General features: G+C 48.0%; 3 protein-coding genes across 4 annotated transcripts in view; 1 reads left to right on the forward strand and 2 right to left on the reverse strand.

Annotated features, from left to right (window-relative positions):
• The window catches only part of dnajc5ab (DnaJ (Hsp40) homolog, subfamily C, member 5ab), a 13,242-nt gene extending 6,373 nt beyond the window's left edge, over positions 1-6,869 (reverse strand). Inside the window, exon 1 of the mRNA XM_013915670.1 lies at positions 6,396-6,869. The gene's annotated coding sequence lies outside the window, so the exon portion shown is untranslated. The remainder of the gene's footprint in view (positions 1-6,395) is intronic.
• Positions 6,870-8,662: 1,793 nt separating this feature from the next.
• Positions 8,663-13,963, forward strand: LOC102212042 (proteasomal ubiquitin receptor ADRM1). Of its 2 annotated transcripts, none has more exons than XM_005752156.2 (10): positions 8,663-8,782; positions 9,447-9,681; positions 10,450-10,566; positions 10,807-11,014; positions 11,364-11,445; positions 11,515-11,654; positions 12,927-13,058; positions 13,136-13,293; positions 13,384-13,486; positions 13,820-13,963. In XM_005752156.2, exons 2-10 carry the CDS (start codon positions 9,472-9,474, stop codon positions 13,903-13,905), a joined length of 1,236 nt encoding a protein of 411 aa, XP_005752213.1. In that variant the 5' UTR covers positions 8,663-8,782; positions 9,447-9,471; the 3' UTR covers positions 13,906-13,963. The 2 variants fall into 2 exon arrangements, with proteins under 2 accessions (XP_005752213.1, XP_013771125.1); XM_013915671.1 differs by having other exon boundaries at positions 8,666-8,782; positions 11,367-11,445.
• Positions 13,964-14,085: 122 nt separating this feature from the next.
• The window catches only part of lama5 (laminin, alpha 5), a 54,692-nt gene continuing 52,781 nt past the window's right edge, over positions 14,086-15,996 (reverse strand). The window contains exons 75-77 of the mRNA XM_013915669.1: positions 15,471-15,564; positions 15,274-15,393; positions 14,086-14,957 (exon numbers count right to left, since the gene is read on the reverse strand). Coding sequence (XP_013771123.1) covers positions 14,809-14,957; positions 15,274-15,393; positions 15,471-15,564 — 363 coding nt within the window. The 3' untranslated portion in view covers positions 14,086-14,808. The remainder of the gene's footprint in view (positions 14,958-15,273; positions 15,394-15,470; positions 15,565-15,996) is intronic.

Below are 15,996 nucleotides of genomic sequence, written 5' to 3' on the forward strand. Positions count from 1 at the left end.
AAAACATGAATTCAGTTAGCTGACAGGCTCGCGTTTATGACCGCTGATCTAATAAATCTCTCAGCACTCGATGCCAGTAATTAGAAAAACTATATTTTAACACAATATAAGCTAAAATATTTCATGTTTCATTGCTGACAGGATGAATGTACCTGCAGCTATCAGCTGTCAGACTCATACAGGCCCCACACATAGCAAACCACAGGTAAACATCACCTGTGCAGTGGATCAAAACAACAACAAACACGTGTAAAATTAAACTCTCTAACTTTCTATGGCACCAGATGGCCTCCCTATGCATCACCAAGCCACGCCCACCACACAGTCTCAGAATAACCAATCGTAGCACAGTGCCAGCTGACTGGAATTAACCAATGAGAGGAACCCATGCAGGACTACGTTGGTTTCTTTGTGTATAATAATCTGAGCAGAGCAACCAATTAGATTTGATCATGTTCAGTGATCTGAAAGTTAAACTGGCCACAAGCAGGAACAAACAGGCAGCGCTGTGACAGCACACGGTGTGTGTGTGTGTGTGTGCGCGTGTGTGCGTGCGTGCGTGCGTGTGTGTGTGTGCGCGCGTGCGTGTGTGCGCGTGCGTGTGTGCGTGTGTGTATTGCTGTAAAAAAAAGATGCGAGGAGAAAGCCTGTTTGTAGTTGTGCACAGTGCTGAGAGGAGAACGACCCACGGCACAGTGAACACTCTCATGCTGTGTCACCATGAAGCAACTGCTGGTTTTACACTGAGGGAAGGAAGGAGATGCTGTTTGATTTTCAAAGATAAACCTGAGTAAAAACTGATCTTTGCACAGCAGCGTTTTATTTGTTGGAGGTTTAAACTGGATTTAAGCATAGAAACATCCAACGTTGTGAGGTTTAACCGTCTCCATGCCTCACACAGGTCGCACACTCATCTGCAAACACAAAGTGACCCATCAAAGCTTCACAGGCGCCTTCAGTTTACACGAGGTCCTGAGCAGTGTTGTACTGGCAGCGTGTGTCGGGTTAACGAACACGAGTAAAGAGCGAGCCAGAGGATGGATAACGGCAGCAGCACCACCGGAATAATAATAGGCAGTAACAGACGGTCAGGCCTATGAATAATGATCATGAGGGTGTAGTTTGTCACAGTTTTTCTTATTTCAGTTTCAAATTACACCCCAGATACTCGAGTTTACCGATTCCAGCGTCTCCAGTGAACCTCGCGTATGAACTAAACTAGCGGACGGGGAGTCCACCTGCATGCTTCTGAAGAGCAAAACAGTTTTATGGTAATGATCTTATGTCAAAAACAAAACAATCCAGGAAGTCAAATTTGTCACTGGAGTACTAAATGAACCCAACTAAACAGGAAGTGATGTCAGTCCCTGTTTTGTTCTAAACAGTGGTATCGACTTCATGATTGTGTTTTCACAGCACTTACACAGAGTTAGAAAGAAAACCTCTGATCAGCTGATTCCCAGCGTTTTCAGGCGGGTCCGTGTCACGTATGTGCACTGGGTGCCCCCCAAACAAACACGGAGGTTTTCAAGACGCTAACAGAGACAGAGCTGCTAAAGCTAAAGCTACCCAGAGGTCAGAGCCTCAGTATGAGCAGTGAAAGGGTCAAAGCAGGCAGGAAGTCCAGGTGAAGTCATGAAGCCAGCACCGGATATTTGTGTGGGTCTATAAATGTGCTGCAGCTGCTTTACCTGACAGACAGAGCTCGCTGGCTTCAGTCGTTACAGTGAGTCAACCTGTACATCAGAGTTTCTTTTCTTTTATTAAGAAAATAACATTTTGCTCTGAAGAAAATTTGTGATATTTGCTAAATGAGCCAAGAAAACCACAATCAGAGCATCTGATGGGTGAAGGAGACGAAGGCAGGAGGCGCTCTCTGGAGGGCGGGGCTTTGACCTCTCAGGTGTATGCTTCTAGAAAGACCGCTCTGATGTGTCAGACAGTCCTCAGTTGTCCTCAGATTACAGATGTGTAGTTACCAGATCATTCTGGATGTGTAGGTTCTTAAAGGAGCTGAAATAATGAGCAGAGCAGGACGACCGCAGTGATGGAGCTCAGCTCGCAGGTGAGGTGGATAAACGTCACCTCGGGGGACGCATCTGAGGGTGAAACCAGTGAAACGAGGCCTCGTAAAGAAAACCACAGAGACAAACAGACTGTATACTGTAATTCATTCATACTGGCTCACACACACACACAGGGCTGTAATCGACAGCTGCAGCTGACTCAGTAAACACAGCTGCTGCATGAGTCGGGAGCCTGAGCGTTCACTTCGTTCAGCGAGTGTCGCCTACAGATCGAGCCACAGAGCATCATCTTCTCGCCGTCTGAGCCTGAAATCTCTTCCAGCTTTCTCATTTGCACAAATTCATCCACCTAAGCGCCAGTTTCTCCCACATCAGTGAGTAGAAACACAGCTGAGCAGCACGTGAATATCAGGTACGAGCATGATGTCATAGCACGCACGGCAGAGAGCAAAGAGTTTCACCTGGAGGCACACAGGGGTGAGTCTAAAGGGGGGCACGGGAGGCACTGGATAATTTCAAGACACTCAAAACACTTTTCAGATAAAATGATTTAAAGAAATAATATAAAACACTGTTAATTAAATTTCACTAATATTTAAACAAAAATAAAAATGAACATGGGGCAGTAAAACCTGAGAGCTAACGTCCAATCAGCATGCAGTCAGAAGCTTCATCAGTGAGCTGCACACAGGAAGCATCAGAGCAGCTTTCTGCACACTCCAATGAAACACACAAACTGACTGAACTTCACATTTTCAGCGATTTTCATGCGTTTCCTGTAAACGCCATGATGAATGACACACAGCAGCTGAGATCACACTGATCTGCTCGTCCAATCAAAAAGCACTCCAGATGAACAACGCCTCAACACAATTAACACAACAGCTCTGAAACTCTCACAGCGTCTCCTGCACTCAGGCAGCAGAGACGGGGAGGGAGAAGCAACTGATCTAAGGCAGGGCGAGCGACGCCAGAGGAGGAGGGAAGGTGAAGGTTCACCTGCAGTCAGATGACCTGCAATCACACGACTGCCTGCGATAGGATGGCCTGACGCAATCATGAGTCAAACCAGTGCCGTGTCTGTGTCACGTCTCTCATCAGGACGCTGCAGTAAAGGTGAATGTTTAATCCCAGCATGTGACCTCTGACCTCATCCGCACAGTTTGAGGTCATATCCCCCTGTGATCCAGTAATGTTGAAACTGCTGCGTGCTTGCTGGAGAATCTTAAACTTGGATTGGCTCGGATGTCCAGCAGGGGGTGTCTCCTCTGCTCTGATTGGATAGAAGTCTGTGAGAAAAAGAGCCCTGCTTGATCTCCGAGCTCAGTGAATACCTTCCCGAGGAGTCTCTGGTCTCAGTCGCTGGTTTCTGACTGATGTTTGGTTATGGCCCGTTAGAGTAACAGAGGATGCAGGGAGGCGGAGCTAGACAATGACTGTATGAGCGTGTGGCAACACTCGCCCGATTTCAAAACCCCAAAGATGGCAGCGGGGAAAACGCTCAGATCGCGGGCTCACACCAGCTGACCTCACAGCTGCTAAGTCCATCTTTCACATACAGTCTGTTTTAAGTGATTCCTACAGATCATAAACGTGACTTACAGCTTCTCTCAAACAAAACAAACCAGACTCCGCCTGTGCTTCCACCTGCAGCTCTTCATACCGTGCCCTGTGACTCATCTTAAAAACCTCCTCAAAAGCACAGCTCAGGTGTGTTTGTGAGGAGCTAAAACAACCTGAGTTGTGGTTTTAAGCAGTCAGGACTCTGTGACTCCGTAACGTCACAGCATCTGACTTCCTTCCTTCTAGCAGCACAACGAGCATCTTTCCCCTGCCTGAGCCTGGCTCTTTCTTTTAAAAGGGGGTTCTTTCTTCCCACTGTCACCGAGTGCTGCTCACAGAAGGTTGTCTGATTGGTGGGTTTTCTCTCTGACAGCATGAAGCCTATCTAGGGATGGGTATCGTTTAGTTTTATCCAAACCGATACTTTTGAAACGGTGCCGGTGCTTAAAGAATGGAGAACAAACTTGGTCCAAAAACCTCTCATGTTTTTATTTTTAGCAGTCTCTTTTTTTCTGCAACATGTTAACCAAGTTAGCCTTTTCTGTTGATACAACATACCTCCTTTGGTTGGAACCGGTGCTTAAAGAATGGAGAACACAAACTTCGTCCTAAAACCTCTCATGTTTAGCTGTTTTTTTGTAAAAAGATAACAATGTTAGCCTTCTCTATCACTCTATCAAACAAGAAGACAGCCGCATGTAGCTACGACGGCGTTTGCTAGTTCACCTTACATGCATTAATGTAATAATGTGGTTAGCCTATTCAACGTAAATTACACACGAACAACATTAAGCTACTCACGCAGAGAAGAACGGCTGCTGCTGCATCATCATCCTCATCATTTCTGCTACACTGGCAGGGCTCGGGGCCAGGACTCTCCTCTTCGGGTTTTTGGCTATGCGTCACCAGATGTTTCATCAGATTCGAGGTGTTACCTCCTTTGCACAGTATCACCTTAAAGCACTCAGCAGGCTGCTGAGTTTGCATCTTTTGCCAGCTGGTCCCAGCTGGAGGATAATTTTAGGGTTTTAAGGGTCCTCGTGGCTCAAACTGCGTGACAGGAAGCTGCAGAACAGCTGATCGCAGGCTGGACCACAGGAGAAGAGGCAGCTATCAATGAGCGTTGACAGATATGTTAATTTTATTTTTAAATGTGATGCTCCGATGCTTTTTATCCATCTTACACACTAAAGTATATTAAACACACCTATCAGGTATTCAATAACAGCCCCACATCCAGCTCCTCTCAGCTGACCGCTAACTGCTGTGATATCACGTGATCCGATGTGAATGAAAGTCACATGACTCATCGTGACCACTTGTGTCAGATCTAGTGATGTCATCATCAGTCATCAAACAGAGACCAGCTGACTCAGTTAAAATTGACTTTAGGAGCCCTGATGTGTGCAGGTCATGAAAGATTTAAAACATAAACAGATGAAAACGCCTCACACCGACTCTGAGGTCACGCAGCAGCTGGCCAATGGGACGGGCAGATCTGCAGATCATATCTCAGAGACCAGGCAGCAATTAGAGTCCATCTGTGTCCCTGCTGATGAAACACAGTAATAGACACGACGACTCCTCGTTTCACAGCGGATCCCAGCATCCTCCTCTGTCGCATACCCTTCACTACATCCATGAACCTCCTGCCTGGCAGCTCCATCTTCATCATCCTTTGTCCAATATATCCACCTTCCCTCCTCTGCACCATCTAAGCATCACCTCTCAGACTCTGAGCTGTCCCTTTGATGGACTCATCGTACTCACTCCCAGTGAACACCTGAGCATCTTCAGCTCTGCTTGTTGCCTAAAGGTAATGGTGTGAACTTCACCAAGGGCCCAAAGATCCCAGTAACAGTCCAAGAAGCAGTAAAAGGTCCTGGGACTCAGGAGTGAAGGAAACACGGTCTTCCTGTTAGGTTTTGGATGTCCTGCTGTTTGTTCAGCTGTGTGCTCATACTCGCAGGTGTCTGACAGCATGCACAGGTAAGGCTTCACCATTATTTATATTTCAAAGCTCATTAAGGCCAGACACGTCCCCCTACCCACAACACCAGGATGGATAAGGTGATAATATGCTCATAACTGATCACCAACCACTGCTGGTGGTGACATCACCCTGGAGATGTCTCATCTTCTTGATAAACCAAAGCTAAAACACATCCTGCTAGCAGTTTTACTTCCTGTTATTAACTCTGAGCCTCTGGGATCAGCCTGAACTAAACGAGTGAGTTTAGGGAACTTTAGGGGGAGAACACCAGTGGGCACACAGCTCTGGTGTTAAAATTAATTTGACCTTGATGGTAACCAGGGGGAGCCAAAAAACATCCTCGGTTATATCCAAGAAGAGACCCTGAGAGGATCAGGAACATCATCCCGCATGCCCCCTTTTAAAAACCGTGGTTACGCCCCTGCTGAGGGGACAGGTGCAGCTCACGGTGTTGGCCAGTACCCACCTGCACCCCACGACCTGTAACCCCACCTGCTCCACACGGCGGCGACCTCTGATCAGAACCGACGGACCCACACCCCTCCCCCGCCCCTAAAGCCGGACTTATCCCGTTCGTCTCCCCTCGATTAGATCCGTCACATCTGAACAAACACTAACGAGGACCGGGAGTCCGCCCGAGCCCCTCACACCGGGCACCTAAACCGGAGCTGGCCGGTCACGGCCGAGGGCTCAGCTCGAGGTTAAAGCGGATAATCTGCAGGCGTGAGAGCAGCAGCATCCATGTTGTTAGCCCGAGTCTAATCCAAGGACGGCGGCGCGGCTAACGTCAGCGGCTAGCCCGGGCTTCTTACCTGTTCTGTCCCGGGGGCGGAGCGGCTGCTGGTCCTCTCTCGGTCGCTGAAGCCTGGCTCGACGTTTACAACACTATCATCCCACTTCCAGTCCACGCTCCGCCGCTAAAACATCGACCGGACACCGAGCTAACGGCTACACCGGGAGGGGGCGCGCAGTCAATCCGAACACAACGGCCGCGCGCAAACCCTCCCACTTTCTGCCCTGCTCGTTCCCGCTGACAGCAGGCGCGCTCACAAGCGCTCAGGAAGTCACGAGGAGCGGCCCGCTGTCTGAGCTTCTTGCTCCACAGGAGGCGCTGTCGAGCTCGTGGCACTCCGTGGAGCCAAACGTTTTACGTTAACCCTGTTTGTGATGGAAGCGTCGAGGCGGTAGATTCCGTCGTGTGTTTAGATGTTTTACATATTTCTTTTGTGGTAAAACCCTTATGCGAGCATTACGGCCCTCACAGCACCGTAAGCCGCCAGCAGCAGCCGCCTGATAGCTTCACCTTTAACATCACAACCAGCTGCTTCTTGCTCACTTTAATTACGCTCCTAACGTCTGCTGGAGGTTTTTTAGGAACTTTATTGAACAAACAATGAGTATACAACATATAAACAGATCAAGAATACAAGAGAACAGAACATGAACACACAAAACCAGGGGTAAAAAAAATTATATAAATACACGCAAAAATTCTATTTTATATACTGTTTTGAGAGCATTTTTGTTGGTGGAGGCTGATATTGATCCATGCATCCATTCGCTTCCGATGATCCTTTTCAGGGTCGCGGGAGCCAGCTGCCACAGGGCGAGAGGTGGACTACACCCTGGACAGGTCGCGTGTCTGTAGCAGGGTAACAGAGACACACTCTCACATTCACACCTATGGGCAATTTGGATTATCCAATTAACCTATCCCCACAAACTGCAAGTCTTTGGACGGTGGGAGGAAGCCGGAGTACCCACGCAAAAACAGGGATAGAACATACAAACTCCACACAGAAAGACCCCGGCCCCCGGTGGAATTGAACTCAGGGCCTTCTTGCTGCGGCAACAGTGCTAACCGCCGTGCTGCCTCCTGATATTGATTTTATGTACAATTCCACATCCTTGAGAAAATGACAGAAATATGGTGGTCTGCTGGAGTTACCGTTTGAAAACAGGACCCATCGATTGGAGGACCTCCTGCTACAAAACCTTAACTAACTTAACATCTAAATGAAAGTAAAACTGAAGTCATTGTGTTTGGGCTTCCTAAAGACCCCGACCTTTCCTTTGATTTTGTGGGACCCCTAACTTCCGAATGTACTTCCTCCATTAAGAGCCTCGGTGTTACTTTTGACAGTGCTTTTAAATTTGATAAACAAATCAGCTCCGTATAGTCAAGGGAGCTTTTTATCATCTACGGATTTTAGCTAAAGTCAAGTCCTACCTGTCCAGGAACGATCTAGAAAGGGTGGTCCATGCTTTTATCACTTCACGGCTGGACTACTGTAACTCCCTTTATGCTGGTTTAGATCGTTCCTGTCTGCATCGCCTCCAACTGGTGCAGAACGCTGCTGCTCGCATGCTGACCGGTTCCAAAAAGAGAGACCACATCACTCCGGTCCTCTGCTCTCTCCACTGGCTCCCAGTTGCTTTTAGGATTGATTTTAAAATTTTACTGCTGGTTTTTAAGGTTCTTAACGGTACTACACCTCCTTACCTGGCAGAGCTTCTTAGCATTTACCGCCCCAGGAGATCTTTGAGGTCAGCAGACCTGATGCTTTTAGATGTTCCCAGGTACAGACTAAAGACTAGGGGAGAGAGGGCTTTTGCTGTGGCTGCACCCAGACTGTGGAACAGTTTACCTCCTCACATCAGATTCTCCACAAGCCTAGGAACTTTTAAAACTGCTCTTAAAACTCACCTCTTCTCATTGGCTTTTAGCAAGGTTTAACTTACTGTTTTAATTTATTGTTTTAGTGAGGTGTTTTATGTACTTGTGTTTTATTGCATTTTATATTTGTATTTTATTGTACAGCACTTTGGTCAGCCTCGGTTGTTTTTAAATGTGCTTTATAAATAAACTTGACTTGACTTGACTTGACTTAACTAACCAATCAGAACAGGATGTCTGTGTTTATGGTCAAAATCAGCGTAAATGTGATCAAACCAATTTGGAGTCGTGTTTCAGATGATGTGCTGGATTTATGAAAACTAAAATAACATTTTTTGTTTGGCAGCAAATGGCATTATTCCTATACTGTCACTATGGGAGCGCCCTCCACTGTCCGCCGGCTGGTCTGCATTCTGTTTCTGTACAGTGGGTTTAACCGGAAGTCTAGTCCCTCCGTAGATCATCTTTGACGTTGAGCGACGCGAAGAAGCAGAAAAACTTATTCTGCGGGCACAACTTCAGGTATTTGTGCTGGAGAGCTCAACAAAATTCACATTTCACAGAAAAGTTGCAGGAAAGCCATCGGATGCACAGCTGGCTCTTGTTTCTAATGTCTGACTGACCGTAGTTAAGCGACGGCAGTGAATATTACTGTGGTGTTCTGTTTAGCCTCGTCATGTGCTAACGTTAGCACGCCACAGCTAACGGCAGCTAGCAGGCTAACTTTTAGCTTTTATGAAAAGTGATTTTAAGACACAAATATAACAAAAAATAATTACAGTCCTCATTAAACATCAGCACAGTGCTCCTCAGCCGCTATACGCGCAGACACGATGATTTACCAACAGAATATATGATCATAAAAACAGTAACACAGGACAAAGCAGAGCGACTCTAGTCTACGTTTAAGACGTGAAAGGATACTTTTGATTTGTTTAATCAAAGGTATCGATACGTGATGAGAACTAACGTGGAAATGTAAGAGTGAAGGGTAATAATCAGAGATAACAGTTCAAGTTAAACTTGAGTTTTATTGAGTTTGTTGGTTATTATGTTTAAAGACATCGGAGACTTTATTTAGTGACACATAAACGTCAAACGCTTTAACGTGCTGACGTAAGATCTCTGAGTGATCTCACTGCATCCTGTTCTTTGACCCTCTGCTCCTTCCTTTCTTTCCCATCAGGCTTTGTGAACAAAAACTTTCAAAGATGTCTTCGGGCGCTCTCTTCCCCAGCATGGTCAGCGGCTCCAGAGCAAGCTCCAGCAAGTACCTGGTGGAGTTTCGAGCAGGTAAAATGAACCTGAAGGGCAACACGGTGACCCCGGACAAACGGAAAGGGCTGGTCTACATCCAGCAGTCCGATGACTCTCTGATCCACTTCTGCTGGAAGGACCGGACCACGGGGAACGTAGATGATGTGAGTCACCCTGAACCAGTCGAGTGTTTGTGGTTCCTGATGTTTACAGGGTGGAGCTGAGAGAGGCCAGCGCACATCGGCGCTTCATTTCCTCATTTCTCTGTGCACCGCTTCCATAAAGCAGAAATTCCTCCGTGAGGTCAGGTAAAGCTGACGGAGTCAGCACTGAAACTTAACCACTTCCTGGCCTCTACCCACATGTAGAGCTGGTTTAACCTCCTAAGACTCGAACTTTTCCACGGCAGCATTTTTAATTTCTCTTTGATATTTGGGCTGATTGGGACCTGATGAATGTAAAAACAAAGAATTACCAGATTTTTTTTAACCTTATTTTTGTTTCTAAGAAAAATGAGAGCCACATATGAGGATATTCATTTAAAATTTCGATAGAACAGTAGCAGCATAATGTCCTCGTAAGTGGATATCAGGCCCATGTAGAGCAAAATTGAGTATTTTGGTCTAAATAACCCAAAATGTGATGTCCACATATGTGGACGCAGGTCCTAGGAGGTTAAAGCACTGAGATGTTCTTGAGTGGAACATACTCATCCTTCCACACCCACAGATTGATCTCACTGAGCAGAGCTCAAAGTCCTGAAAGAAATGATTTCAAATCCGATCATTCACATGATTCTCGTTATTTCAGCGCCTTCACTCAGAGCTGCTGCCTCTGGCTCCCTCTCTCTGATTGGTTGGTATTTGATGATGTGTGAGAGCAGCCCCATGTCTCTCCTTTAAATGTCTCCTCCTGTTTGTTTCCTCTTACAGGACCTGATCATCTTCCCTGACGACTGTGAGTTTAAAAGGGTGACACAGTGCACCACCGGACGTGTCTACGTCCTGAAATTCAAGGCCGGGTCCAAGCGGCTCTTCTTCTGGATGCAGGTGAGCTCGTCTTCATCCTAGAGGGGAACGTTTTAGTTCATGTGATGGCAGATGTCAGCATTAGAGCGCCTTCATCAGGCTGCATCTGATATTGAAAGAGCGTGCTTACTAAAGGCTGACACACTCACATATACATGAACACCTCACAGCATTGCACCATTAAAAAACACACACACTTGCATGATTACAGCGAGCCACGAGAACCTGTAAGTAGCAATAACTCTGCTCTGATGCCATCAGGAGCCAAAGACTGACAAAGATGACGAGTACTGCCGGAAGGTCAACGAGTACCTGAACAACCCTCCCATCCCCGGAGCATCCGGCAGCGGCGGCGGTGGCCACGAGTTGTCAGCGCTGGGAGGAGAGGGCGGCCTGCAGAACCTGCTGGGAAACATGAGCCACAACCAGCTGATGCAGCTGATGGGACCCACGGGGCTCGGAGGTCTCGGTGAGCGCTCTGACCTACACACACCTGCACGTAGTTCATGAACACCTGCTCCAGTTCCTGGAAGTTATTCTCTGCCTCTAAAGGTCAAGCTTGGTTTCGTCCTAATTTCGGCCATAACAGGAAATCCCACTCAACCCTCCGCCGCAGCCTTCCACACGCGACGCCTCAATATGTAGTTAGGTTTGTCAGGGGCTGCACGTCTGTGGAAGGTTGCGCTGTATGAAAAAGAGTTTCCAGTTATGACGTAGGTGTACTCCTCTCAGAAGCATGCTGGTGAAGCCGTCTCAGGTGTGACGTGTAGCTGGGGGCGGGGCTATTCCAGGTTTTTGATCTGATGTCTTTGTCTAAGGAGGCCTGGGAGCTCTAGCTGGACCGGGACTCGCCAACCTGCTGGGGGGCGGAGGACCTGTGACCAGCAGCTCCTCATCCAGGTGAGACAGACACACACGCACACACACCTGCAGTCTTCCTCTTTGTTCACCTGTGCTGCTCTTCCTCAGTTCTCGAAGCCAATCAGCTGCAGTGACTCCTTCTCCAGGCGGAGGTCCCAGAATGAGCTCCTCCCAGGCGCCCGCTGCCCCTGCCACTGTTCCCGTCACCTCGGCTCCCTCCTCCACCGCTGCCACGCCCTCCACACCAGGTACAGAAAGAGATGAAGGCTACATGCCGAGTTTCAAAGGAAACGGGAAGCAGTTCGTCACAGAGGGTTATGGGATGATGGCGGGGCTTGAGGCGGAGCAAAACAAAACGGGATAGAGGCTGATCACCTGTAGATCAGACCTCCACCCTCCTCCTCCTGTAGCTTCTGATTGGAGCGACCCTCTATAACTGAACTGAGACCGGCAGCACTGAGGAGGGGGGGGGGCTTAATGACAAGAACAGGAAGATGGTCAGACAGTAGAAAAAGGCACAACAGGAAGTGCCCAAGTTCCTTGTTAGCAGTGGGATGACTTTCAAAATAAAAGGCAGGTGGTGTTGCAAGTGGAAGATTTCAAATATACAGTGAAGCCCATAATTATTCCTGCCGGTGGCAAATTTTGACTTAGTTACTTTTATTCAACCAAGTTTGTTTTGTTTTTTAAACACAGGTGGGTGTTTCCCAAAAGATAAGATGTACAAGAGGCATCACTGTGGGGAAAAATCCTCAGCTTTTATTTACATTTGAACAAAAGGTGTCATGTCCAGAATTATTTATACTCTTCTCAATTATCAATAGAAAAGTCTTATTTGGCTATTACAGCAATCAAGCGCTTTAATTGCAGAGCAGCTTTGTGCACGTCTCCACAGGTATTTTTGCCCACTCATCTTTTGCAATGAGCACCAAATCCTGCAGTTTGGAGGGTCCTCTTGCCATCACCCTGATCTTTAGCTCCCTCCACAGATTCTCAGTTGGATTCAAGTCAGGACTCTGCAAAATGTTAGTGTTGTCTGCTAACCGTTTATTCAGCACGTTTGCATTTTGGGTCATTGTTGTGCTGAAAAGTCTGCTGGTGTCCAACTTTGGATTTTCCCAGAGGCTGTGACAGATTGTGACGGGTATGAATAATTCTGGACGTGACACTTTTTCTTCAAATGTAAATAAAAGCTGAGAAATGTTGTTTTCCACAATGATTTTTTGGGAGACACTTGTGTTATTTTCAGCCAAAAAATTCTTGCTGGTTGAATCAAAGTAACTCAAAATTTGCCACCGGTATGAATAATTATGGGCTTGATTGTAGTTTTCTGCGAGAACATTTAGGACCAATCAGGTTCCTCCCTGACGATGACATCAGGGAGGAACCTGATTGGTCCTAAATGTTCTCGTCTTTGTTTACAGTAAATCACAGCAACTCAATTCATTTTTTCTGATGTCACCTGCATGTGATTGTTACTTGAAAACCCCCTGACTCCTCCCACCTTCTATCCTCTACAGCCCCGGCTCAGACTCCCGTGGCCCCGGCCTCCACTGGAAGCCCCGCCCCTCACCAGCCCATCCAGCTCAGCGATCTTCAGAGCATCCTGGCCACCATGAATGTGCCGGCAGCAGGGGCTCAGGGCTCAGCAGGTGAGTCACATGAGTGAGGTCACGTGTGCCTCTGAAAGGGAGCGCAGACACTCACAGCTTCTTATCTCCTTCTGCAGTGGACCTGGCGAGCGTGTGCACCCCAGAGATGATGGCTCCCATTCTGAGCAACGCCGAGGTCCAGCAGAGGCTCCTCCCCTTTCTCCCCAGTGGGGAGAGTCTGCCGCAGAGCGCCGAGGAGATCCAGAACACCCTGAACTCTCCTCAGTTCCAGCAGGTACAACGTAACGTTGGCGACGCTCGGTGATGATGTAAACACGTTGAGCGCCGCGCTCATCGTTCGCTTTTCTTCTCTCCTCCCCTCCAGTCCATGAGCATGTTCAGCAGTGCATTGGCCTCCGGGCAGCTCGGCCCCCTCATGAGTCAGTTTGGACTGCCACCCGATGCCGTGGACGCAGCCAACCGTGGAGGTGAGTGAACCAAACGCACGCTGAACTTCCTGTTTGTGCTGCGTTCATCCTCACACACACAACGGGCGTCTGCATGTGGCGCTGTGACAGTGTCCTGACATGAGCGCCCCCTGCAGGTCAGTTAGCATTAAGTCCACCCTTTTACCTCACACACACATTCTCGTTTTGCTATCTTAGTGAGCACATCTCATTGGTATATTGCTTTCCTCAGCTGCTTACCCTTAGCATCAAAAATGAATCCCTACCAATGTTCCCTCCAAGCTGAGCGCGTGAGCAATCGCGCACGGCTGACAGGTCTTGGATTCTTGGTTATTGATCTGTGTGTGTCAGCAGATGTGGAGGCGTTCGCTCGAGCCATGCAGGGCAGCAGAGAAGAGTCGAAGGAGAAGAAGGACGAGGAGGACATGAGTCTGGATTAGTCTCTGTGACATCATCTGTTTCATTCTTTTTCACTTTTTCTTCTATCAAAGGTTTGACCCTTCCATGACCTTTTTTTTCCTCTGAAGAGGGCGGGGCTTCGGGTGTATTCAGCTCTTTCTAATAAAAACGTAATGACTGAAACATGAGCTTCTTTTTATGAATGTAAAACACAAAGACTGTTGGTACGGAAAAACTTTATTTAAACATGTGACAGACAGGGACGGGGGATCAGAGAAGCTAGAAGGCTTCGTGTTTCAGATGGAAACGGCGCCTGCAGACCGGCGAGGACGTAACGTTCACATGTCAAACAAAAGTTTTACTATGTGAGGTCAAAGGTCACGAAATCAGACATTCCCCAGATTTGCAGGCTTTGTTTTTTGTCTGCTCTACCTGAGGATGTTGCTCGTGTTCAGACTGTATATCAAAGATGGACTGAGCGGGCGGGGACTCTGGACAGAAGTCTACGAGCCTCTGCCGAGCTGATCTGAGTGCAGCGATTGGTGTTTGGTCTCAGGTCCGACTGAATCAAAGGATCACCGTTGAGATTACCGACGCCTCCGAGTCGCAGAGGAAGCGGCTGCGTCCATCTTCCACGTACAGTCTGTGCTCACTGATCAGCGTTTAGAGTCGGTGTCTGCAGCAGACGCACGATTACGCGACGGTTTGCTGGATGATTTAGAAGAAACATGCAAAGATGGTCGAACTTGGCTTTACCGTGCCGCTCGATGACATCGTCGTTCCGTCTCTGCAGCACCAAACAAACGGGGGGAAATATAAAATACACATTTCTTAAAAAATAAATACTCATATAGATATCTTAACTTCCCTACAGTAATGTGACGCCCACCACCGGTGCTGATGTGTACTCAGGGAGTGTGAAGGTAAGATATGAGGGGGTGGGGTTAAACATGTGGGCAGCCGCGCGTTCCCACGGCGCCGTGCACAGCGAGCGGCTTTGACAGCGGCGCCGCTCTGTTGTTGATGCTCGCCCGGCGGACGCAGCCGTGGAAGGACGCCAGCCCAGGTGGTAGACCGGGTACAGTGATGCCACCTGGTGGACAGAGAGAGGAGTGACGCATTAATGAGGCGCTGCACTGACAACGTGTGCGACTGTATCCCTGTTATGCAGTAATGAGTAGTGTGACTAATCAAGCATGTTTGAGTAAAGACGTTAAACGCAGACGGGAGGCGACAGATTTGATTAAAATCTGATAAGTGATCAAAGAAACTGGTCACACGGACAAAGTGGCGAGGATGTCAGGAATGTGGGAACAGGAAACGGCTGCATTTAGGTGGTGGAGATCTTCGTGATCCTCACAGAGGCCAGTCTGCATCACTGAGGTGGTCTGTGAACGCCATGCACTCACCTGGCACGCCTCCAAGGTAGACCGCCTCCTTGGGCCCCGTGGAGCGGCCCTTTTTGGGGCCGACAGCGCGCTCGCTGGCTCCGTCCACGTGCAGCTGCAGGACGTTGTTCTTCTTCACCACTGCAGAGACATTTCAGCATTAGAGCGGTACAGCGACAGGGGAGTGCACGGAGCACGCGTCTGAGGACGAAACTCACCTGAGATGGAGTGCCAGCGGCCGTCGCACAGCGGCTCTTCGGGAATGAACGATGCAGAGGTCTCACCTTTCCCGCTGTTCACCGAAACGGTCACCTGACACACACACGCAGTGCTGATGAACTCAAGTTTAGAGATTCGCTCAGAGGAGGCTTCAGCGGTCCAAGCAGGAGGTGACGCCTCTGAGTCACATCAGAGGAAGGACTGCACGCCACAACCACCAGCCCCATTTCTAACCCAGTAAAGTCACGTGTGTCATTTCTGATGCATGACCCCCCCCCCCACAGAAAGCCTACACAAATTCCACAATAGATGTTTAACATATAAAAATCGCTAACAATGCAGCATGTAGCAAATATGACACACATTAAACATTTATGTCCTAATCAGTGTTGGGTAAGTTACTTTAAAATAGTAACTGAGTTACATTACTAGTTACTTCTATCAAAAGTAACTCAGTTACTTCAAGTTACTCGTTACTTTCAAAGTAACTAGTTACTAGGGAAAGTAACTTTGGTTTTACTCAGA

Source organism: Pundamilia nyererei, unplaced genomic scaffold, assembly GCF_000239375.1.
Source record: "Pundamilia nyererei isolate P.nyererei 1_Seehausen unplaced genomic scaffold, PunNye1.0 scaffold00346, whole genome shotgun sequence".
NCBI lineage: Eukaryota > Metazoa > Chordata > Actinopteri > Cichliformes > Cichlidae > Pundamilia > Pundamilia nyererei.

Coding starts and splice junctions, on each gene's coding strand:
- LOC102212042 (XM_005752156.2), top strand. CDS start 9,472: ATGTCTTCGGGCGCTCTCTTCCCCAGCATGGTCAGCGGCTCCAGAGCA. Junction 11,446..11,514: donor ACCAGCAGCTCCTCATCCAG/GTGAGACAGACA, acceptor GCTCTTCCTCAG/TTCTCGAAGCCAATCAGCTG. Junction 11,655..12,926: donor TGCCACGCCCTCCACACCAG/GTACAGAAAGAG, acceptor TATCCTCTACAG/CCCCGGCTCAGACTCCCGTG.